Source organism: Mustelus asterias, chromosome 19 (genome assembly GCF_964213995.1).
Source record: "Mustelus asterias chromosome 19, sMusAst1.hap1.1, whole genome shotgun sequence".
In the NCBI taxonomy this organism is placed as follows: Eukaryota; Metazoa; Chordata; class Chondrichthyes; order Carcharhiniformes; family Triakidae; genus Mustelus; species Mustelus asterias.
This window is the reverse complement of record NC_135819.1, coordinates 13379435-13402781: the sequence shown is the minus strand read 5'-3', so window position 1 is coordinate 13402781 and position 23347 is coordinate 13379435. Positions and strand designations below refer to the sequence as shown.

The 23347-nt window shown below is 47.8% G+C and overlaps 1 protein-coding gene across 1 annotated transcript in view; it reads left to right on the top strand.

Annotated features, from left to right (window-relative positions):
* The window catches only part of LOC144507633 (microtubule-associated serine/threonine-protein kinase 1-like), a 118866-nt gene extending 96294 nt beyond the window's left edge, over nt 1-22572 (top strand). The window contains exons 21-27 of the mRNA XM_078234789.1: nt 484-737; nt 4275-4484; nt 8139-8368; nt 12777-12899; nt 16837-16973; nt 18902-19092; nt 20606-22572. Of these exons, the coding sequence (XP_078090915.1) occupies nt 484-737; nt 4275-4484; nt 8139-8368; nt 12777-12899; nt 16837-16973; nt 18902-19092; nt 20606-22572 (3112 nt within the window). The remainder of the gene's footprint in view (nt 1-483; nt 738-4274; nt 4485-8138; nt 8369-12776; nt 12900-16836; nt 16974-18901; nt 19093-20605) is intronic.
* The last annotated feature ends 775 nt before the right edge of the window (nt 22573-23347 follow it).

The window sequence follows — 23347 nt, the reverse complement described above, 5'->3', positions numbered from 1 at the left end:
CTGGCGTTGTGAGTCTTCTTACTGTGCCCATCCCAGTCCAACGCTGGCATCTCCACCTCACTCTTCTAAACTCCAGTGAATATAATCCTAACCGACTTAGTCTCTCCTCATAAGACCCCTTATCCTCAAACTATGACCCCTAGTTCTGGACTCCCCCATCATCGGGAACATTCTTTCTGAATCTACCCTGTCTAACCCTGTTGGAATTTTATAAGTTTCTATGAGATCCCTTCTCACTCTTCGAAACTCCAGTGAATATAATCCTAACCGATTTAGTCTCTCCACATATGACAGACCTGCCATCCCAGGAATCAGCCTGGTAAACCTTCGCTGCACTCCCTCTATAGCAAGGACATCCTTCCTCAGATAAGGACACCAAAACTGCACACAATACTCCAGGTGTGGCCTCACCAGCGCCCTATACAATTGCAGCAAAACATCCCTATCCCTATACTCAAATCCTCCGATCTTCGCTCTTTCCAGGAAGCGCCTCTCTGCGTCCGAGTCCTCTTACGGCGAGAGCGACTCGAGCCCACCTCTCACCGTCCGCCGCAGGTTCTCCGCGCTGATGGACACCCACAAGTTTGCCACGCCCCTGGAGGATGACACTGAGGCCACGCACAAGCACCAGGAAGTGCAGACGGTGACGCCGGTCCAAGATCAGGCCAGCCAGTCGGATTCACGGCAGAAAGATATGGAAGGGCAGAGCGCCATCAGTGCGGGAAATGCCGGCAGCAGTCCAACATTCCCAGGTATGGGATGCGTATTGACAGTCAGTGTAATAGTCTATGCTAGTCTGGTAATATTTTCCGCTTGATTTAAAGAACGGTAGAATTACATAGAATCGCCAGCATAAACCATTCGGTACAACCTGTCCATGTTGGAGTTAATGCTCTACATAAGCCTCCTCTATCTCTAAGTCTATCAGCATATCCTTCTATTCCTTTCTCCCATTTGTGTTCATGTAGCTTTTTACAGTAAAAGTTTATTTATTAGTCACAAGTAAGGCTTACATTAACACTGCAATGAAGTTACGGTGAAAATCCCCTAGTTGCCACACTCCGGCGCCTGTTTGGGTACACTGAGGGAGAATTTAGCATGGCCAATCCACCTAACCAGCACGTCTTTCAGACTGTGGGAGGAAACCCGTGCAGACACAGGGAGAATGTGCAAACTTCACACAGACAGTGACCCGAGCCGGGAATTGAACCTGGGTCTCTGGTACTGTGAGGCAGCAGCGCTAACCACTGGGCCACCGTGCTGCCCCATGCAGCTTCCTCTTAAATGTATCTTTTTAAAATTTGATTTGATTTATTATTGTCACATGTATTGGGATTGTAGTGGGGAATTCTGTTCCTGGTGGCCCGATTATTTTAAATACTAAAAAATAAATCTGTTTCATATTTCTCGCAAAGGTAAATGAAACGCAGATTTAAAGCGTAATAAAATTTATTTCCAAACTAGTTTTGTTATAAAACATGCAAACAATACAAAGAACAAAAGACATAGATTAGACAAATATAATACTTAGGCTGAAGGGGGAGTCTGGTGATGCGATAGCACCTCGGGTTTCCTCCACAGATCTCCACTTGCGTGCCAAAAACGTGGACAATTATACAATTAGGGCGGCACGGCGGCGCAGTGGTTAGCACTGCTGCCTCACAGCGCCAGGGACCTGGGTTCGATTCCCGGCTCGGGTCACTGTCTGTGTGGAGTCTGCACGTTCTCCCCACATCTGCGTGGGTTTCCTCCGGGTGCTCCAGTTTCCTCCCACTGTCCAAAAATGTGTAGGTTAGGTTGATTGGCCATTGCTAAATTGCCCCTTAGTGTCAGCAGGATTCGCAAGGTAAATATGTGGGGTTACGGAGATAGGGCCTGGGTGGGATTGTGGCCAGTGCAGACTCGATGGGCAGAATGGCCTCTTTCTGCACTGTCGGGATTCTATGAGAATTTGGTTATCATAGCTACAGCCCAGCAATTAACTGAACATGATCTCATTTAACTTGTCAATCTATTCATGACGCATTCTCAAATCGAATTATAATCTGATTGATTTGCCATTTGTCCGTTCAACTATCGGACGTATACTCCAAAATAAAAATGGCATCCTTGTTGCTTAGCAATACAAAATTATACTTTTAACTTATTCAGTGTTTTGCAAGGAGGTTAGACCAGTTGGATGCGGGCCTATACATCTGGCAGAAGTCCCAGGCTAACCTCCTTGTTCTTGAATAGAAATGTGTATAATCTGTCCTTTTAAACAATGGATGGTTTCATATCGTACCATGTTCAAGTTACACTGTGATTGAGTTTTCATGTTTTTCAGTCAATTCTCTGATACAAGAAAGCCTTGGCCTTTACTGGCAAATTTAACAATGAACATTAATGACTTCTAATGCCTTTATTAGTTTTTGTATTTATTTTCAAAACTTTATATTAAAATTTTAGCTGCTAAGTTCCCTATGTTGGATATTATGATTAAATTCCCTTCATCAGGGATACAGTGAAAAGTATTGTTTCTTGCACGCTATACAGACAAAGCATACTGTTCATAGAGAAGGAAAGGAGAGAGTGCCAGAATGTAGTGTTACAGTCATAGCTAGGGTGTAGAGAAAGATCAACTTAATGCAAGGTAGGTCCATTCAAAAGTCTGACAGCAGCAGGGAAGAAGCTGTTCTTGAGTCAGTTGGCATATGATCTCAGACTTTTGTTTAATTTGATTTGATTTGATTTATTATTGTCACATGTATTGGGATACAGTGAAAAGTATTGTTTCTTGCGCGCTATGCAGACAAAGCATACCGTGCATAGAGAAGGAAAGGAGAGGGTGCAGAATGTAGTGTTACAGTCATAGCTAGGGTGTAGAGAAAGATCAACTTAATGCGAGGTAGGTCCATTCAAAAGTCTGACAGCAGCAGGGAAGAAGCTGTTCTTGAGTCGGTTGGTACGTGACCTCAGACTTTTGTATCCATACTATTCACCTCAGCAGATCCCACATTCCCACAACTCTCTGGGTAAATACATTTGCCCCTGAATTCCTGATTGGATTTATTGGTGACTGTCTTACTTTTAAGATCTCTGGTTTTTAACTCTCAATTCTCTACATCGATCTTATTAAATCCCTTTGATAATTTTAAAGGCCTATTTCAGATCCATCTTCTCTTTTCCAGAGAAAATAACCCTAAAATTTGTCCTTTTTATTGGATAAGCTCAGATCCTTGAATAATTTGGAGTAGTCCTTGAGGAAAAGCTGATTTTAATCATAGAATCCCTACAGTGCAGGAGGAGGCCATTCGGCCCATCGAGCCTGCACTGACAACAATCCCACCCAGGCCCTATTCCTGTAACCCCATGCATTTACCCTGCTAGTCCCCCTGACACTAAGGGGCAATTTAGCACGGCCAACCAACCTAACCCATCCATTTTTGGACTGTGGGAGGAAGTCGGAGCATCCGGAGAAAACCCACGCAGAGACGGGGAGAACATGCAAATTCCACACAGACAGTGACCTGAGCCGGGAATCGAATCCAGGTCCCTGGCGCTGTGAGGCAGCAGCGCTAATCACTATGCCCCCATGCTGCCCTTAACATTCCTGTCTACTAGTAAAAAATGTAAAGTTTATTTATTAGTGTCACAAATAGGCTTACATTAACACTGCAATGAAGTTGCTGTGAAAATCCCCTAGTTACCATATTCCAGCGTCTGTTCATGTACACTGAGGGAGAATTTAGCACAGCCAATGCACCAAACCAGCAGGCCTTTCAGACTGTGGGTGGAAACCAGAGCACCCGGAGGAAGCCCACGCAGACACGGGGAGAATTTAGCGTGGCCAATGCACCGAACCAGCATGTCTTTTGGACTGTGGGAGGAAACCGGAGCACCCGCAGGAAACCCAAAGAGACATGAGGAGAACATGCAGACTCCACGCAGACAGTGACCCAAGCCGGGAATCGAACCCGGGTCCCTGTGGCGGTGAGGCTGCAGTGTCGTAGAGGTTTATAGCATGGAAACAGACCTTTCGGCCCAACTTGTAAACAGGATTTGAACCCATATCCCCAAGAATAACCCCCAGGGTTAGCAGTCCTGTGACGTTATCACTGTGCCACCATCCTCCCAGTGCTAACCACTGTGCCATCGTGCTGCCCAGTGTTATCAGTTGGTACTGTTCCCTATCAATGAAGTTATATAAAGCCTCCAGAGAGAAATAAAAATGTTAGAATCTTAAAGAGAACTTTTGCATGCCTTCCTGCTAAATGGTTTCAATTTTATTTCAGCGGGTAGGCCAGTGAAGTTAGGCGAGTCCTTATGCCCGGTTTCCAAGGAAACGGACTCTTCTTCTACCAAGGCGACAAGCGACCTGGCGGTTCGCCGTGCGCGACATCAGCAGCTGTCCGGGGACTCGGCCGAGAAGCGCGCCTCCCGACCTGTCAACAAGGTCATTAAATCAGCGTCAGCCACCGCCCTGTCAGTCATGATCCCTACAGGTATGGAGTGGGGGAGACAGCAGTGTCGGGGTAATGTAATCCAGAGGCCCAGGCTGCTTCGCGGGGGACGCGCATTCGAATCCCCACCACGGCAGCGGGTGGAATTCGAATTTAATTCTGGAATGGTGACCATGAAAGTGTCGGCGATTGTTGTAAAACTGCATCTGGTTCATTCACCTGCCCTTCACCAAGAGGGAAATCTGCTGTCCTTACCTGGTCTGGCCTACATTGAAGCGATGTGGAGATGCCTGCGTTGGACTGGGGTGGGCACAGTTAGAAGTCTCACAACGCCAGGTTAACAGGTTAATAAACCTGTTGGACTTTAACCTGGTGTTGTGAGACTTCTTAATGTGCCCACATTGCAGTGATTGGCTCTTAAGAGCCCTCAGAAATGGCCCAGCAAGCCACTCAGTTGTAGCATTTACAACACCAGGTTAAAGTCCTGGTGTTGTATTTGGAATCATGAGCTTTTGGTGCGCTGCTCTTTCATCAGGTGAGTGGAGAGGTAGGTTTCACAAACACGGCATATATAGACAGAGACTCAATTGCAAGATAATGGTTGGAATGCGAGTCTTTTGAGGTAATCAAGTCTTCACAGGTGTGAGTGGAGAGAGAGATAATCACAATTTGTCTAGATCTGCCGTGTTTGTGAACCTACCTCTCCACTCACCTGATGAAGGGGCAGCGCTCCAAAAGCTCGCGATTCCAAATAAACCTGTTGGACTTTAACCTGTTGCTGTGAGACTTCTTACTGTGCCCACCCCAGTCCAACGCCGGCATCTCCACATCATTGTAGCATTTAGGGTTGGGCAGCGAATCCGATGCCCATGTACCACGAAAAAAAAATGCTAAGCATCTCTCCACAATGGCATGACCTCCAGGAAGCACTCAGGATGTTTACCTGTTTCAGATTTGAAGCTCTTTAAATGGTTGGGACTGCAGACTGTCAATGGAACCAATAAGTGCCTAATTCTTCATTTAAAATTTCCTTCTGTGATTTTTCTCAAGGAACTAATAGAGTAATATCAAACAACAAAGAAAAATACAGCTGGAACAGGCCCTTCAGTCCACCAAGCCTGTGCTGATCATGATGCCCTAACTAAACTAAAAAACAACCTTCTGCCCTTACTCGGTCCGTATCCCTCTATTCCCTCCCTATTCATGTACCCATCCAGATGCCTCTTAAATGTTGCTAATGTGCCTGCTTCCACCACCTCCTCTGGCAGCGTGTTCCAGGCACCCACCACTCTCTGCGTGAAAAACTTCCCCCACACATCTCCCTTAAACTTTCCCTCTCTCACCTTGAACCTGTGCCCCCCTTTGTAATTGACACTTCCATCCTGGGAAAAAGTCTCTGACTATCCACCCTGTCTGTGCCTCTCATCATTTTGTAGACCTCTATCAGGTCTCCCCTCAGCCTCCGTCTTTCCAGTGAAAACAATCCTAGTTTATTCAACCTCTCCTCATAGCCGACACCCTCGAGACCAGGCAACATCCTGGTGAACCTTCTTTGCACTCTCTCCAAAGCGTCCATGTCTTTCTGGTGGTGTGGTGACCAGAACTGCACGCAATACTCCAAATGCGGCCTAACCAAGGTTTTATATAGCTGCAACATGATGTTGGACATGATGTAAAACTCAATCCCTGTGTGTCCTGATGACCGTGTGGAGTTAAATTGTCCACTATGATTCAGTTAATCTGGGCACTGCAGAGATTAATATTCCTGCCTCTGGGTTAGCGAATGTCTATCTGGGTTGGTCCTCCAGCTTGCTATCGAATGACTGCTCCGTCTCCCATATGAGCGGAGGTTGGATTAGTTTAATTTTGATTGCACCCACAGTTTGTTTCCTCAGAAGGATCTCTTCAAATGCAGACAGTAAACATATAACAAAAAACTTACTCCAACTGATAAATCAGAAAGGGTTTAATAAAGAAACTTCATTACTCCAAACTTGAGGCCTCGCCCTGGGCCAATCCAAGCTCCCCACAATTCCCAACAGGTTCTTATTTATAGTGAGTCAGCTGACCATCACATCATTCTGTAATTGGTTCCATGGTTTACTGGGTCAGCTGACCCTTACAGCTTGTTACCATTGGTCATATTACATCCAATACAGAGTTGTCACCGGTTACGTTCTAACACAGTTAAATAGCCTGCCAACATGCACCGTCCAACCCGACAGAAATCTCAATGATGGCCAAAGCCAGGCAGCCAGTGGACTGGCTCTCAGGCCATTTCCTAGCTTTCAACTTTTACATTAATCCCGTGACGTTTCACTGAGTCACAGAGTCATAGAGGTTTACAGCATGGAAACAGGCCCTTCGTCCCAACTTGCCCATGCCACCCTTTCTGTTTAACCACTAAGTTAGTCCCAATTGCCCGCGTTTGGCCCATATCCCTCTATACCAATCCTACCCATGTAACTGTCTAAATGATTTTTAAAAGACAAAATTGTACCCACCTCTACTACTACCTCTGGCAGCTCATTCCAGACACTCATCACCCTCTGTGTGAAAAAATTGCCCCTCTGGACCCTTCTAAATCTCTCCCCTCTCACCTTAAACCTATGTCCTCTAATTTTAGACTCCCCTACCTTTGGGAAAAGATGTATACTATCTAACTGATCTATGCCCCTCATTATTTTATAGACCTCTATAAGATCACCCCTAAGCCTCCTACGCTCCAAGGAAAAGAGTCCCAGTCTATCCAGCCTCTCCTTATAATTCAAACCATCAAGTCCCGGTAGCATCCTAGTAAATTTTTTCTGCACTCTTTCTAGTTTAATAATATCCTTTCTATAATAGGGTGACCAGAACTGTACACAGTATTCCAAGTGTGGCCTTACCAATGTCTTGTACAACTTCAACAAGACGTCCCAACTCAATGTTCTGACCAATGAAACCAAGCATGCCGAATGCCTTCTTCACCACTCTACCCACCTGTGACTCCACTTTCAAGGAGCTATGAACATGTACCCCTAGATCTCTTTGTTCTATAACTCGCCCCAACACCCTACCATTAACTGAGTAAGTTCTGCCCTGCTTCGATCTAAGTAAGTTCAATTAAATAAGTAAATAAAGTTTATCAGTCACAAGTAGGCTTACATTAACGCTGCAGTGAAGTTACTGTGAAAATCCCCTAGTCACCACACTCCGGCGCCTGTTCGGGTACACTGAGGGAGAATTTAGCACGGCCAATGCACCCTAACCAGCACGTCTTTCGGACTGTGGGAGGAAACCGGAGCACCCGGAGGAAACCCACGCAGACATGGGGAGAATGTGCAAACTCCACACAGACAGTGACCCAAGCTGGGAATTGAACCCGGGTCTCTGGCACTGTGAAGCAGCAGTGCTAACACCTGTGCCACCGTGCCGCCCCATCTACCAAAATGAATTAAAGGTACCATTTAAATGCAAGTTGTTGGGGGGAATCTTCCCGTCCCACCTGCCACAGGAATCGTAGTGGAGGGAGGGACCATGCAAAGGCGCGTTGATCACAGGCGGGACGAACGTGGGCGGAAAATCCCACCCGATGTTATTGTTGCAATCCAGCCTGCCGTATGGTTCACAGCTTAACTTTAACTTCAGTGATCCGGTCAACCTTAGCCCACGCCTCTCAGCCAATCCCAGTGTGCCTCTCCTTTGTATATCCAGTAGATCAACACAGCAGTTCACCTCTCGCCAGCCCCATGTCGCCGCGGTCATTGTCGTCCAATCCGTCCTCACGGGATTCCTCGCCCAGCCGGGACTTCTCACCTGCAGTCACGAGTCTGAGATCTCCCATCACCATCCACCGCTCGGGAAAGAAGTACGGCTTCACGCTCCGCGCCATCAGGGTCTACATGGGAGACAGTGATGTATACAGCGTCCACCACATGGTCTGGGTAAGTACCATCGGGTGGGCTGACCAGCGGACAAGAGGATCCAGCCTTCGCCTCTGCTTGAAATGGTCGCTCAGGGAGCCAGCGTTGCTGCGGCAACATGTATTTTGATTTGATTTGATTTACTATTGTCACATCTATTAGTATACAGTGAAAAGTATTGTTTCTTGCGTGACTTGGAAATATATCGGCCGTTCCTTCGCAGTCGCTGGGTCAAAATCCTGGAATTCCCTCCCTAACGGCATTGTGGGTCAACCCACAGCACGTGGACTGCAGCGATTCAAGATGGCGGCTCACCGCCACCTTCTCAAGGGGCAACTAGGGATGGGCAATAAATAGCTAGCGACGCCCATGTCCCATGAATGAATAGAATAAAAATGCTATACAGACAAAGCATACCGTTCATAGAGAAGGAAAGGAGAGGGTGCAGAATGTAGTGTTACAGTCATAGCTAGGGTGTAGAGAAAGATCAACTTAGTGCGAGGTAGGTCCATTCAAAAGTCTGACGGCAGCAGGGAAGAAGCTGTTCTTGAGTCGGTTGGTACGTGACCTCCGACTTTTGTATCTTTTTTCCGACCGAAGAAGGTGGAAGAAAGAATGTCTGGGGTGCGTGGGGTCCTTAATTATGCTGGCTGCTTTTCCGAGGTAGCGGGAAGTGTAGACAGTGTCAATGGATGGGAGGTTGGTTTGCGCGATGGATTGGGCTACATTCACGACCTTGTGTAGTTTCTTGTGGTCTTGGGCAGAGCTGTGATACATCCAGAAAGAGTTTTGACATGCATGTTGTAGTCTGAAGCTATGTACAGGGATGGTAGAGGCTCCAATGTTCTTTCCATCACCTGGCTGACCAGGAGTCTCTCCCACTCTTATCACCAGCCATTGACATGTGTTGGAAGGATTTCCTCAATCTGTTTGACCGTGTTATGAACGCATCTTCTTTGGCCGTCAAGTCCTGCGACGGGACTCAAACCCAGAGCTTCTGGTTCCATTAACTAGATGAATATACGAGAGAAAAGGGGATGGAAAGGTCTACTGAAAGGTTGCGATGAGGTGGATGGAATGAGAGTGGGGTATGAACACTAGTAAAATCCAGCAAAAGAGAAAGAAGGCACTGCTAGACCTGGCTCTTGGGGTTGATGTGGGCTAAGTGGAGCAAATTTCAGTAGGGGAACATTTAGGAAATAGTGATCATTATATCATAAGGTTGACTATGGGAAAGAACAAGGAGTAATCCAGTGTAAGGATAATTAACTAAGAAAAAGCCAACGTCAGTGGAGTAAGAATACATCTGGTGCAGATAAATTGGAATCGAAGATTGGCCAGCCTTTAAAGAAGACATAGCTTGGGGACAGTCACGGTCTATCCCCAGGAAAAGGAAAAACAGGACGAACAAATCCAGAGTCCCCTGAATTACAAAAAGAGACAGAGATTGAGAGGAATAAGTGTGCTTTTGACAAATATCACCTGGATAATACAACCGAGAACTGAAAGTAAAAGTAACGTAAAATTTATTTATTAGTTACAAGTAAGGCTTACATTAACACTGCAATGAAATTACTGTGAAATTCCCCTAGTTGCCCCAAGTCTGTTCGGGTCAATGCACTCTAACCAGCACGTCTTTCAGACTGTGGGATGAAACCGGAGCACCCGGAGGAAACCCACGCAGACACGGGGAGAACGTACAAACTCCACACACACAGTGACCCAAGCTGGGAATCGAACCCGGGTCCCTGGCGCTGTGAGGCAGCAGCGCTAACCACTGTGCCACCGTGCCGCCCCGAACTAGACTGAATATTGATGTTTCAAAGGGGAAATGAAGAAGCAAATAAAAGAAGCAAAGAGAGAGTGGGAAAAGAGGCTGGCAGCTAACATAAAAAGTAATTCAAATCTTTTTTTAGGCATATAAATAGTAAAGGGCAGTAAAAAGAGGAACCAGGCCAACTGAAGACCCAAAAGGGATTTAGGTGCAGAGATGGGATATGATTGAGGTACGAATTGGATTCTCTCTGTTACCAAGGAACAAGATACTGCACAGGTCATTGTGAAATTCAGACAGTTGAGAGGTTTAAAATTGATAAGGACTCCTCCTTAGGGTAGGCTGTCTGTACTTTAAGTTAATGGGACACCAGGATCAGATGAGAGGCATCCAAGGATAGCGAGGGAGGTGAGAGTGGAAATTGCACAGTGGATTTTGTCTCATTGACGGTGTCCACTAGCTTTGCTGGTGGTAAACTGGAACACCCCTGCTACGGCAAGATTCAGAGATGCCCTTTAATATATACGACTGATGTAGTTGTTCTGGTTTCTAATTAGCCCGTGAGGCGAAAGTGTGACACATTAGTGCGACACATTACTTTGTCAATCAAAGTCCATGCGAACTCAGATAGACAACATTAACAGACAGTCAACAAGACTCCACCAACCAATCTTAATACAGGCAGCAATTAAATAGTTGACGACAGACTTACACACCTGGGCTGAGTTAGAATACTGTCTCCCTTTCCAACTTCAGAACGGCAGGATTATGGGGAAGAGCAGTACACTGGGACTAATTGGATAGATCTACCGAGAAGCCAGCAAAAACATGGTGGCCTCCTTCTGTGCTCTACGAACTAAGTATGTTCCTGCAAATCCCCCTATGTGAGCACAAAGATAAAGGGAAACTACTGCGGATACTGGAATCTGAAACAAAAACAGAAAATGCTGGAAAGTCTCAGCAGGTCTGACAGCGTCTGTGAAGAGAGAATAGAGCCAACGTTTCGAGTCTCAGTGACCCTTCGTCAGAGAGAGCAACGAGAATCAGAGGAGATTTATACCTTGAGGGTGGAATGGGACAAAGGAAATGTAAATGAGGATACAGAAGGCTGAGAAGGTGCTAAAAGTGTCCATTAAGTGATCAGAATGCGTGAATGGCAGAACGGAGGCGCAGATTGGGCGACCGCTTTGCTGAACCACCTTCGGTCCGTCAGCAAGCAGGACCCGAACCTTCCTGTCGCTTCCCACTTCAACACACCACCCTGCTCTCCTGTCCACATGTCCGTCCTTGGCCTTTTGCAATGTTCTAGCGAACCCCAACGCAAACTGGAAGAACAGCGCCTCATCTTCCGATTGGGCACTTTACAGCCTTCCAGACTGAACACTGAGTTCAAGATCTTCAGAGCGTGAACTCTCCCCTCCACCTTCACCCCATAACATTAATTTTATTTCATTCTGTTTCATCTCATTTATCCATTTTATCATCCTTCTTTCTCACCTCCATTTTCCCACTTCTCCATTCCTGCTCTCCACCTTGTCTCCTTCCTCCCAGAACTAGAGGGCACAGCCTCAAAATAAAGGGGGGTCAGTTTAGGACAGAGTTGAGGAGGAACTTCTTCTCAGAGGGTGGTGAATCTCTGGAATTCTCTGCCCACTGAAGTGGTGGAGGCTACCTCGTTGAATGTGTTTAAGTCACGGATAGATGGATTTCTGATCGGTAGGGGAATTAAGGGTTATGGGGAGCAGGCGGGTAAGTGGAACTGATCCACTTCAGATCAGCCATGATCTTATTGAATGGCGGGGCAGGCTCGAGGGGCTAGATGGCCTATTCCTGCTCCTATTTCTTATGTTCCCTCCCCCCCCCCCACACTTTCAGGGCAACTGCCACATTCCTCAGGCAGTCCTTTAACAATCTGCACCTCTGTTCTGCCATTCACGCATCCTGATCATTTAATGGATGCTTTTAGCACCCACTAGGCCTTCTGTACCCTCATTGACATTCCCTTAGTCCCATTCCACCCTCCCTACCCTCCTCATAGTATAAATCTCCACTGATTCTCTCTGCTCTCAGCTCTGACAAAAGGTCATCCAGACTCCAAACGTTGGCTCCATTCTCTCCTCACAGATGCTGTCAAACCTGCTGAGATTTTCCAGCATTTTCTGTTTTTGTACCGGTGTGACCACGAATGTTCAGTCAGTACGGGGCGGCACGGTAGCACAGTGGTTAGCACTGCTGCTTCACAGCTCCAGGGTCCCGGGTTCGATTCCCGGCTCGGGTCACTGTCTGTGTGGAGTTTGCACATTCTCCTCGTGTCTGCGTGGGTTTCCTCCGGGTGCTCCGGTTTCCTCCCACAGTCCAAAGATGTGCGGGTTAGGTTGATTGGCCAGGTTAAAAAAAAAAATTGCCCCTTAGAGTCCTGAGATGCGTAGGTTAGAGGGATTAGTGGGTAAATATGTGGGGGTAGGGCCTGGGTGGGATTGTGGTCGGTGCAGACTCGATGGGCCGAATGGCCTCCTTCTGCACTGTAGGGTTTCTATGATTTCTATGATTTCTATGAGTACCTTTAAAATACAAAACTCCGAAAACAAAACAGTTGAAGCCGTGGACTCTCGGAGAGTGGCATGAAATTTTAACTATCTCTTTTCCACGTTGCAGCATGTAGAAGACGGAGGACCTTCCCACGAGGCTGGTCTTTGTGCCGGTGATCTTATAACTCATGTTAATGGGGAGCCTGTCCATGGACTGGTCCATACAGAAGTTGTGGAACTCATACTGAAGGTAGCTCGCTGTTTGAATGCACAATGCTTAATATCTTGGTAACCCAATGTCAAAACTAACCGTGCCGCTATAGGCAGCTCCAGGACAAGACATTATTTCTTCAGTCCTACAGGTTGTTTGTGATTGTGATAGAAACATAGAAAAACTACAGCACAATACAGGCCCTTCAGCCCACAAAGTTGTGGCGAACATGTCCCTACCTTAGCGATTACTAGGCTTACCTATAACCCTCTATCTTACTAAGTTCCATGTACTTATCTAAAAGTCTCTTAAAAGACCCTATCGAATCCGCCTCTACCACCGTTGCTGGCAGCCCATTCCACGCACCCGCCATCCTCTGAGTGAAAAACTTACCCCTGACATCTCCTCTGTACCTACTCCCCAGCACCTTAAACCTGTGTCCTCTTGTGGCAACCATTTCAGCCCTGGGAAAAAGCCTCTGACTATCCACTCGATCAATACCTCTCAACATCTTATACACCTCTATCAGGTCACCCTTCGTCCTTCGTCTCTCCAAGGAGAAAAGGCCGAGCTCGCTCAACCTATCCTCATAAGGCATGCTCCCCAACCCAGGCAACATCCTTGTAAATCTCCTCTGCACCCTTTCTATGGCTTCCACATCCTTCCTGTAATGAGGCGACCAGAACTGAGCACAGTACTCCAAGTGTGGTCTGACCAGGGTCCTATACAGCTGCAACATTATCTCACGTTAATCTGTTAAACTTTTCAAATAGGGGCATAAGAAATAGGAGCAGGAGGAGGCCATTCGGCCTCTCGAGTCTGCTCCGTTATTCAAAGAACAAAGAACAGTATAGCACAGGAACATGCCCTTCAGCCGTCCAAGCCTGCGCCTATCACATTGTCCTATCTAGACCAATAGAGGCTTATATTCCTCTATTCCCCACCTATTCATGTGTCTATCCAGATATGTCTTAAATGTCGCTAACATATCGGTCTCAATCACCTCACTTGGCAGTGCATTCCAGGCCCCTACCACCCTCTGTGTAAAAAGACTTCCCCCGCACATCTCCAATGAACCTTTCCCCTCTTATCTTCAACTTGTGCCCCCTTGTAATTGTCATTTCTGCCCTGGGAAAAAGCTTCCAACTGTTCACCCTATCTATACCCCTCATAATTTTATAAACTTCTATCAGGTCGCCCCTCAGCCTCCGTCTTTCCCGGAAGAACAATCCCAGTTTAATCAACCTCTCCTCATAGCGAATACCCTCCATACCCGGCAACATCCTTCCTGTACTCCCTCCAAAGCCTCCACATCCTTCTGGCAGATCATTCATCCAGAGATCATTAGCTGATCTTCTACCTCAGTGCCAGTTCCTAGCAATATTCCCATGTCCCTTGATATCTTTAGTAATTCGAAACATTCCTAACTCTGTCCTGGATGCAGTCAATGACGGAGCCTCCACAGCCCCCAGGGGTTGACAAGTTCAAAGATTCACCACCCCCTGAGTGAAGAAATTCCCCCTCACCTCGTTCCGAAACGGTCTACCTCTTATTCTGAGACAATGGGTGAGATTTTCCAGCCTTGCTCAGCTGAAAACCGGAAAATCCCACCCGAGGTCAACGGACCTTTCCGTGGATAAAAGCAAATTATTGCGGGTGCTGGAATCTGAAACCAAAAGAGAAAATGCTGGAAAATCTCAGCAGGTTTGGCAGCATCTGTAAGGAGAGAAAAGAGCTGATGTTTCGAGTCCAGATGACTTTTTGTCAAAGTTAAAAGGGACCTTGGAGTTTCAGGACCTTCCCATGGTCTGCCTCTCTCCCGCTCCGATTCCCGTGCCGGACGGGATAGGAAAATTCACCCCGGATTTTCCAGTCCTTTCCACCAGTGGGAGCTTAATAATTAGCCAGGATACGCAGAGTAACTTCCCTGTTTCTGCTGAGAATACTGCTTTTGGATCCACCTAGAGGGTACACAGGCTCCTGGTTTGAGACTTTATCTCAAATAGTCACCAATAAACCCAACAGGAAATTCAGAGAAACTTTTATACCCAGAGGGTGGTGACAATGTGGAACTTGCTACAACAAAGAACAGTTTAAAGTTTATTTATTAGTGCCACAAGTAGGCTTGCATTAACACTGCAATGCAGTTAGTGTGAAAATCCCCTAGTCGCCACACTCCGGCGCCTGTTCGGGTACACTGAGGCAGAATTTAGCACGGCCAATTCGCCCTAACCTGCACATCTTTGGACTGTGGGAGGAAACCGGAGCACCCGGAGGAAACCCACACAGACATGGGGAGAGTGTGCAAACTCCACACAGACAGTGACCCGAGCTGGGAACCGAACCTGGGTCCCTGGCGCTGAGAGGCAGCAGTGCTAACCACTGTGCCACTGTGGCTACACCAAGCTGCCTGTGGCCCTGAATCCATTCCAATCTCTTTCAGTGGTAAACATGGCTTCAGAGGCATGCCACGAACTGATAGGACGAAGGCTCTCACTCTCCAATCCCCGCACGGTGAGTTTCCCAATCACTGCCACGTGAAAATTACACACGGAGAGAACATAAGAACATAAGAAATAGGAGCAGGAGTAGGCCATCTGGCCCCTCAAGCCTGCTCCGCCATTCAATAAGATCATGGCTGAACTGATAGTGGGTTCAGTTCCACTTAACCGCCCGCTCCCCATAACCCTTAATTCCCTTATTGGCTAAAAACCGATCTATCTGTGACTTAAACACATTTAATGAGGTAGCCTCTACCGCTTCATTGGGCAGAGAATTCCAAAGATTCACAACCCTCTGGGAGAAGAAGTTCCTCCTCAACTCTGTTCTAAATTGACTCCCCTGTATTTTGAGGCTATGCCCCCTAGCTTTTGTTTCCATTGTAAGTGGAAATAACCTCGCTGCTTCTACCCTGTCTAGCCCCTTCATTATCTTATATGTCTCTATAAGATCTCCCCTCAACCTTCTAAACTCCAAGGAGTACAGGCCCAGTCTACTCAATCTCTCCTCATAAGCCAACCTCCTCATCTCCAGAATCAATCTAGTGAACTTCTCTGCACCCCTTCCAAAGCCAATACATCCTTTCTTAAATAAGGGGACCAAAATTGTACACAGTACTCTAGGTGCGGCCTCACCAGTGCCTTGTACAGTTGCAGCATGACCTCCCTGCTTCTATACTCCATCCCTCTCGCGATAAAGGCCAACATTCCATTTGCCTTCTTGACCACCTGTTGCACCTGCAAACTGAGTTTTTATGATTCATGCACAAGGACCCCCAGGTCCCTATGCACAGTAGCATGTTGTAATTTTTCACCGTTTAAATAATAATCCATTTTACTATTATTTCTTCCAAAGTGGATAACCTCACACTTACCAACGTTATACTCCATCTGCCAAATCCTTGCCTGCTCACTTAGCCTATCCAAATCTCTCTGCAGACTCTCTGTGTCCTCCACGCAATTTGCTTTCCCACTCATCTTTGTGTCATCCGCAACCTTTGTTACCCTACACTCGGTCCCCTCCTCCAGATCATCTATGTATATGCCTGACAGAGCTTGACACCCAATTGGAAAGCCGTCCTCAGGATAGTTATACCGGCGTGGATCTGGGAGCAGGATTGATTCATGGCTATGGAGCAACTTCAGAACTGGGCAGGGACAGGATTTCAGCTTCTTAAGGTTTTGTCTTAATCTAACAGTACGTTTGAAGATAAAAGCAAAATACTGCGGATGCTGGAATCTGAAACAAGAACAGAAAATGCTGGAAATTCTCAGCAGGTCTGACAGCATCTGTGGAGAGAGAATCGAGCCAACGTTTCGAGTCTGGATGACTCTTCGTCAGAGCTCTGATGAAGGGTCATCGAAACGTTGGCTCTATTCTCTCCCCACAGATGCCGTCAGTACTTTTGAAGAGTTGACAGAGAGATTTGATGCTGAACTCGGTCCTTGCCTTGAACTTGTCCTGTTCTTCCCTACAGAGCGGAAACAAAGTGACTGTAACCACGACACCATTTGAGAACACTTCCATCAAGATCGGGCCAGCCAGGAGATCCAGCTACAAGACCAAAATGGCACGAAGGAACAAGAAAAGCACAGGGAAGGAAGGGCAGGACAGGTAAGGGGGAAGATGGGCACTGGAATGTACTATTCCTGTCCATCACACACACACACTGGGATATTCTTAAACCTCTTGACAGGGTAAATAAATCGAACAGTTCTGATTTTATCAGGCTGAAAAGGAACTGACAAAACAGTTTTTATTTCGGGAGCTTTTAAAACCCATTGCTACTCAGTCTACCTACCGAGAGGATGAGTGCTAATTCCCTGTGGTGTTACCCGACTGTTATTACTGCTGCTTAGATCAGAAGCTGAAATTCAATCAATGGTAAAGCTTCCATTAGCACCACATGTCATCAGAAATATCTCAAATCATGAATTAACCTGATACATAGAGATCTTTATTACATAACGGTTGCACGGTGGCACAGTGGTTAGCACTGCTGTCTCACAGCAACAGGGACTGGGGTTCCATTCCCGGCTTGGGTCACTGTCTATGTGGAGACTGCATGTTCTCCCTGTGTCTGTGTGGGTTTCCTCCGGTTTCCTCCCACAGTCTGAAAGACGTGCTGGTTAGGGTGCATTGGCCGTGCTAAATTCTTCCTCAGTGTACCCGAACAGGCGCCGGAGTGTGGCGACTAGGGGATTTTCACAGTAACTTCATTGTGGTGTTAATGTAAGCCTACTTGTGACAATAATAAATAAATTTAAATGGTGAGTGTTTTAAAGTTTTCTTATTAGTGTGTTGCCACACTCCGGTGCCTGTTCGGGTACACTGAGGGAGAATTTAGCACGGCCAATGCACCCTAACCAACACGTCTTTCGGACTGTGAGAGGAAACCAGAGCACCCGGTGGAAACCCACGCAGACACGGGGAGAAGGTGCAGACTCCGCACAGACAGTGACCCGAGGCCGGAATCGAACCCGGGTCCCTGGCGCTGAGAGGCAGCAGTGCTAACCACTGTGCTGCCGTGCCACCTCTTCTTGCATATCCTTAGACTATTTAGTCTACTTCCGCCAGGATGGCTGGAATTTCACCATCCCACCCGTCATGGGAATCGGAGCGGGCGAGAGGTGGTCCATGAAAAGGTCTATTGACCTCGGGCGGGATTTTACGGTTTTGGGACGAGCAAGACCGGAAAATCCCGCCTGATGCGCTCTGAAACGGTCAAAGTGTAAGGAACGTGCTGGATGGATATGCTGCCTTCCCTTCATAATCCTACAATCAGGGCGGCACAGTGGTTAGCATTGCTGCTTCACAGCACCAGGGACCCGGGTTCGATTCCCGGCTTGGGTCACTGTCTGTGTGGAGTTTGTACATTCTCCTCATGTCTGCGTGGGTTTCCTCCAGATGCTCCAGTTTCCTCCCACAGTCCAAAAGACGTGCTGGTTAGGGCGCATTGGCTGTGCTAAATTCTCCCTCAGTGTACCCGAACAGGCACCGGAGTGTGGCGACTAGGGGATTTTCACAGGAGCTTCATTGTAAGCCTTACTGGTGACTAATAAATAAACTTTACTTTACTTTGCTTTACTTGGTTAGCACTGCTGGCTCAAAGCACCAGGGACCCGGGTTCAATTCCGGCCTCGGGTCACTCTCTGTGTGGAGTTTGCACTTTCTCCCCGTGTCTGCGTGGGTTTCCTCCGGGTGCTCCGGTTTCCTCCCACAGTCCAAAGGTGTGCAGGTTAGGTAGATTGGCCATGCTAAATTGCCCCTTAGTGTTGGAGGGATTAGCAGGGTAAATATGTGGGATTGTGGGAATGGGGCCTGGGTGGGATTGTGGTTGGCGCAGACTCAATGGGCCAAATGGCCTCCTTCTGCACTGTAGGGATTCGATGAAATCCTTCTTTGCTCTTGCTGCTGTTGAGTGCTCTGAACTGTACCCCATGGGAAGGGTAATTATGGATTGATGCTTCACTGACTAACTCTGGATGATTCAAGCTCTCTCCTCTTGTGTTCTCTCCATCCCCCCCCACCCCTTCCTCCAGTGGTAAGAAACGAAGTTCCTTGTTTCGAAAGATAACCAAACAGTCAAACTTGCTGCACACGAGCCGTAGTCTCTCATCCTTAAATCGCTCACTCTCATCCAGCGACAGTTTGCCTGGCTCGCCGACACACAGCCTCTCCGCTCGCTCTCCTACTCAGAGCTACAGACCAACGCCAGACTCGGGCTATCTAGGTATCTCTGCTCAATGTGGCCGATTCTATACAACGGGGTGACGCATCGTTCAACTTTTTAAAATTTAAGATGAAAAGGAATCTACAAGAGGCAGCGCAGTGGTTAGCGCTGCTGCCTCACAGCGCCAGGGGTCCGGGTTCAATTCCGGCCTCGGGTCACTGTCTCTGCAGGGTCTGCACATTCTCTCCGTGTCTGCGTGGGTTTGCTTCGGTCTCCTCCCACAGTCCAAAGATGGGCGGGTTAGGTGGATTGGCCATGCTAAATTGGCCCTGAGTGTCCAAAGATGGTAAGAAGTTTTTCAACACCAGGTTAAAGTCCAACAGGTTTATTTGGTAGCAAAAGCCACACAAGCTTTCGGAGCCTTAAGCCCCTTCTTCAGGTGAGTGGGAATTCTGTTCACAAACAGGGCATATAAAGACACAGACTCAATTTACAGAATAATGGTTGGAATGCGAATCACATTCCAACGAATGGTTGGAATCACATTCCAACCATTATTCATGTAAATTGAGTTTGTGTCTTTATATGCCCTGTTATTGAACAGAATTCCCACTCACCTGAAGAAGGGGCTTAAGGCTCTGAAAGCTTGTGTGGCTTTTGCTACCAAATAAACCTGTTGGACTTTAAACTGGTGTTGTTAAACTTCTTACCGTGTTTACCCCAGTCCAACGCCTGCATTTCCACATCATGTCCAAAGACGTGCTGGTTAGGTTTATTGGCCGTGCTAAATTGCCCCTTAGTGTCAGAGGGATTAGGAGGTTAAATACATGCGGTTACGGGGATAGGGCCTGGGTGGAATTGTTGCCGGTGCAGACTCGATGGGCCAAATGGCCTCCTTCTGTACTATAGGGATTCTATGATTTAAGATAGCGACAGATAGGTTCTTGATTGGGGCAACACAGTGGCACTGTAGTTAGCACTGCTGCCTCACAGCTCTAGGGACCCGGGTTCGACTCCCGGCTTTGGGCCACTGTCTGTGTGGAGTTTGCACGTTCTCCCCGTGTCTGCATGGGTTTCCTCAGGGTGCTCCGGTTTCCTCCCAGAGATGTGCGGGTTAGGTGCATTGGTCAGGCTAAATTGCCCCTGAGTGTCCCGGGATGCGTAGGTTAGAGGGATCGGCGGGGTGAATATGTGAAGTGACGGGGATAGGGCCTGGGGTGGGATTGTTATCGGTGCAGACGTGATGGGCCGAATGGCCTTCTTCTGCACTGTAGGGATTCTATGATTGGTAAAGGGATCCAGGGTTGTGGGGGGAAAGCAGGAGAATGGGGTTGAGAAACGTATCAGCCATGATCAAATGACGGAGCAGACTCGATGGGCCGAATGGCCTAATTCTACTTCTATATCTTCTGGCCTTATCTCATCCTATCAACATTTCCTTCTATTGCTTTCCCCCTCATTCGCTTATGTAAGGAGAAAGCTTATATACGCATGAACTGTGGTAAGAACAAATTGATTTGGAATATATATGTCCGTATTTTAAATATATTTTTCTTCTTCCCCACAGGAGGAGGGGGCAATTCGTCTCAAAGTAGCTCGCCTGGTTCAAGTGTACCAAATTCCCCGGCCACCCCACACCACATCCGACCCAGCAGCCTTCACGGTCTGTCCCCGAAGCTCCAACGCCAGTACAGGTCAGCGCGGTGCAAGTCGGCAGGGAACATTCCGCTCTCCCCTCTGGCTCACACTCCGTCGCCAACTCACCCTTCCCCCCAGCATCCTTCCTTCCCTCTGCCCGCCCACACCGTGGGCAGCTCCAACACCACCCAGACCTTCCACATCAAGCTGCACTCGTCGCCCCCTGTGGTGCGACCACGGCCCAAGAGTGCAGAGCCGCCCAGGTCTCCTTTACTCAAGAGGGTGCAGTCCGCTGAGAAACTGTCCATCCCGCTTTCTTCCGAGAAGAAGCTGGCAATCCGCAAGCACAGCCTGGAGGCGTCGCATTCAGACTTCCGGAAAGAGGGCCTTCACAGCGATACCAGCCTTCAGAGCCTGTTGGAATCGGAGGGGGAAGTCCTGGGGTCAAAGGCCGATGGCAACGACTTGGGGACTTTCCGTCAGATGGCCGTAAGGAAACTGGGCAGGCAGGAATCTCCGCTAATTGATAGAGATATATTCTCGACAATCAGGCAAGAAAGGGGAGAAATCCTTGACCCAGTACAGGAACTGGAGGTCAAAATCAGCGATCATGAGGAAAAACCAATGGAAGGGATCAACGCGGATCAAGTAGAAATGACAAGAACCGGTTCCACAGTTACCTCTCACCATAGCTCTGGTGGGACGAATGATGTTACCAAAAAGATGGCGGAAGACCAAGGAAAAAGTGCTTCTCTTTCTTCAACATTGAAGGAGTCGAATGGAAAGACTGTTGCATCAAAGTCCCAGATTTCTGATCCATCCTCTGAAATATCAGTAGCCAAAAAATTGATGCCCTTGGATCAAAGCTTGGATAAGGATGCACTATTTGGTACCATAAAAGGAAAGACTGGCGTACCACCTTCCCCCGTCTCGACAACACGCATGGACAAGTGTTCTGGATTATCGCAAATCTCAAGACCCGATACCTTGCCAACGCCTTCTGCTTTCAAAATGTCCCCAGGACCCGTAGCAACTAGCCTTAATGTCCATGTCACTCAGTCAGTCCAAATAAACTGCGTTTCAGAACCGCCGGAGAAAGGTCGCCCCATGGAACCTAAGAAGACACGCTCCGTCATCCATCCTGCGAGCAGGAGACACCAAGGGGTGCAAACTGAACCGTTGGGATCTGGCTCCCAGAGCCAAGATGGCACCAGCAATCTAACGCCAGACAAAGGCACTGCGAGAGATCAGAGGTCAGAGCCAAAGGTTGCATCTCCAGGAGCTGACTCCCAGCCTGGCCCTAAGGAGAAGGGGAAATCGGCAGAAATTCCTGCCAAGTTGGAGCCACCAAAGCCCGCAGGAAGCAGCGATGGGAAAGACAACAGGAAGAGCATGGCGTGCGAGACCAGAGAAGAGTCACGCAAGGGTGAGACGGAGGACGTCAGCATTCATGAGACTTTGCCCCAGGATTGCCCCCTGCATCCGGCCAAACGACCCGACGTCGTGGATAAAAGTGGCCCGGTTAACTGTTACAAAGGAGCTTGCGAGACATCTCCAGAGGGCAAAGGGGTCCTGGAGGTCAAAATAAAGAAAGCACCCCCTGCCGCACCATGCGGGGCCGGGCAAGGGCCTCCATCAGCAGCACAGACGTGCACAGATAAGCCGGGTTTTGTCAACCACCTCGCCACCGTGGCAAAGAGCGTTCTGGGACCGGTGAAAATGTCCATCCCCGTGGGGCCCGCCACGGTGGAAAGACGGAAGGCGGGGGACAACGCAAAGGCTGAGCAACAAGGCAAGTCGGCGACCCCGCTGGGACCGGTCAGTAAGCCGGCGGCGACTTCACAGGACGTAGCCAGTGTGGCTCTACTGGAAAAGAAAGAGATAAACCGTCAGACGCTTTAGCGAGAGGGCTAGGTGCAAAGAGACCTGTCGATTAACAGCGAAGCAGTGAGGAACCATTTAAAAAAAAATCAGACTGTTCGTGACAAAACATGCAACTGAGAAAAATAAACTTTAAAAAATCTCAGAATCTGATTGCCAAGGTGCTTGATACGTTGCAAACAACGACAAAAAAATTACAGAGGTTTAAATATTTCAAAAGAATGTGAAAGGTTAAAAAATGATAGTGTTTTGGCATCATGTAAGTGCATGTTTGTGTATAGAATATACTGGCTAAGTGCATTACACGCTTAAACCGCTTCTACATGTGGTCATGTCGGATAGTTAAATATTCTGAAGTGCTCTTTGTAAAACAAAAAGGTTAGTAAATTATTGAAGTTATGTAAGTTGGCTGCAGATTAGCATTCGCCCTTCTCAACACCTCGCAATCTTAGAAGGTATTCTGAATTAATTCAGGGTCAGCACTGCACATGTTCGTACGGGGGACCCATGCATCTGTTACTGGCTGTAGCGTAGGAAAGTCAATGTGCCGTTGTTGCCCTTCATTCCCAACATGGACCATTTGTGTTCGCACACTATCGTTGTGTTATGGCGTTCCCTCAGCCTGGTTGTGAGGCCATTTCCGTTGCCTGACTCGTTGACTGTTTAAAGCGGTGGAGGCGTTGGTTCAGACAATTATTGGCTTCAGACGTCGAGGGGCTCCCCCAGCGTGTCGCAAACAGGTGTCTCTTTGAGAAAACCGTTTGTACAGTGTTTCCTTGTGAAATCACGCACAGAT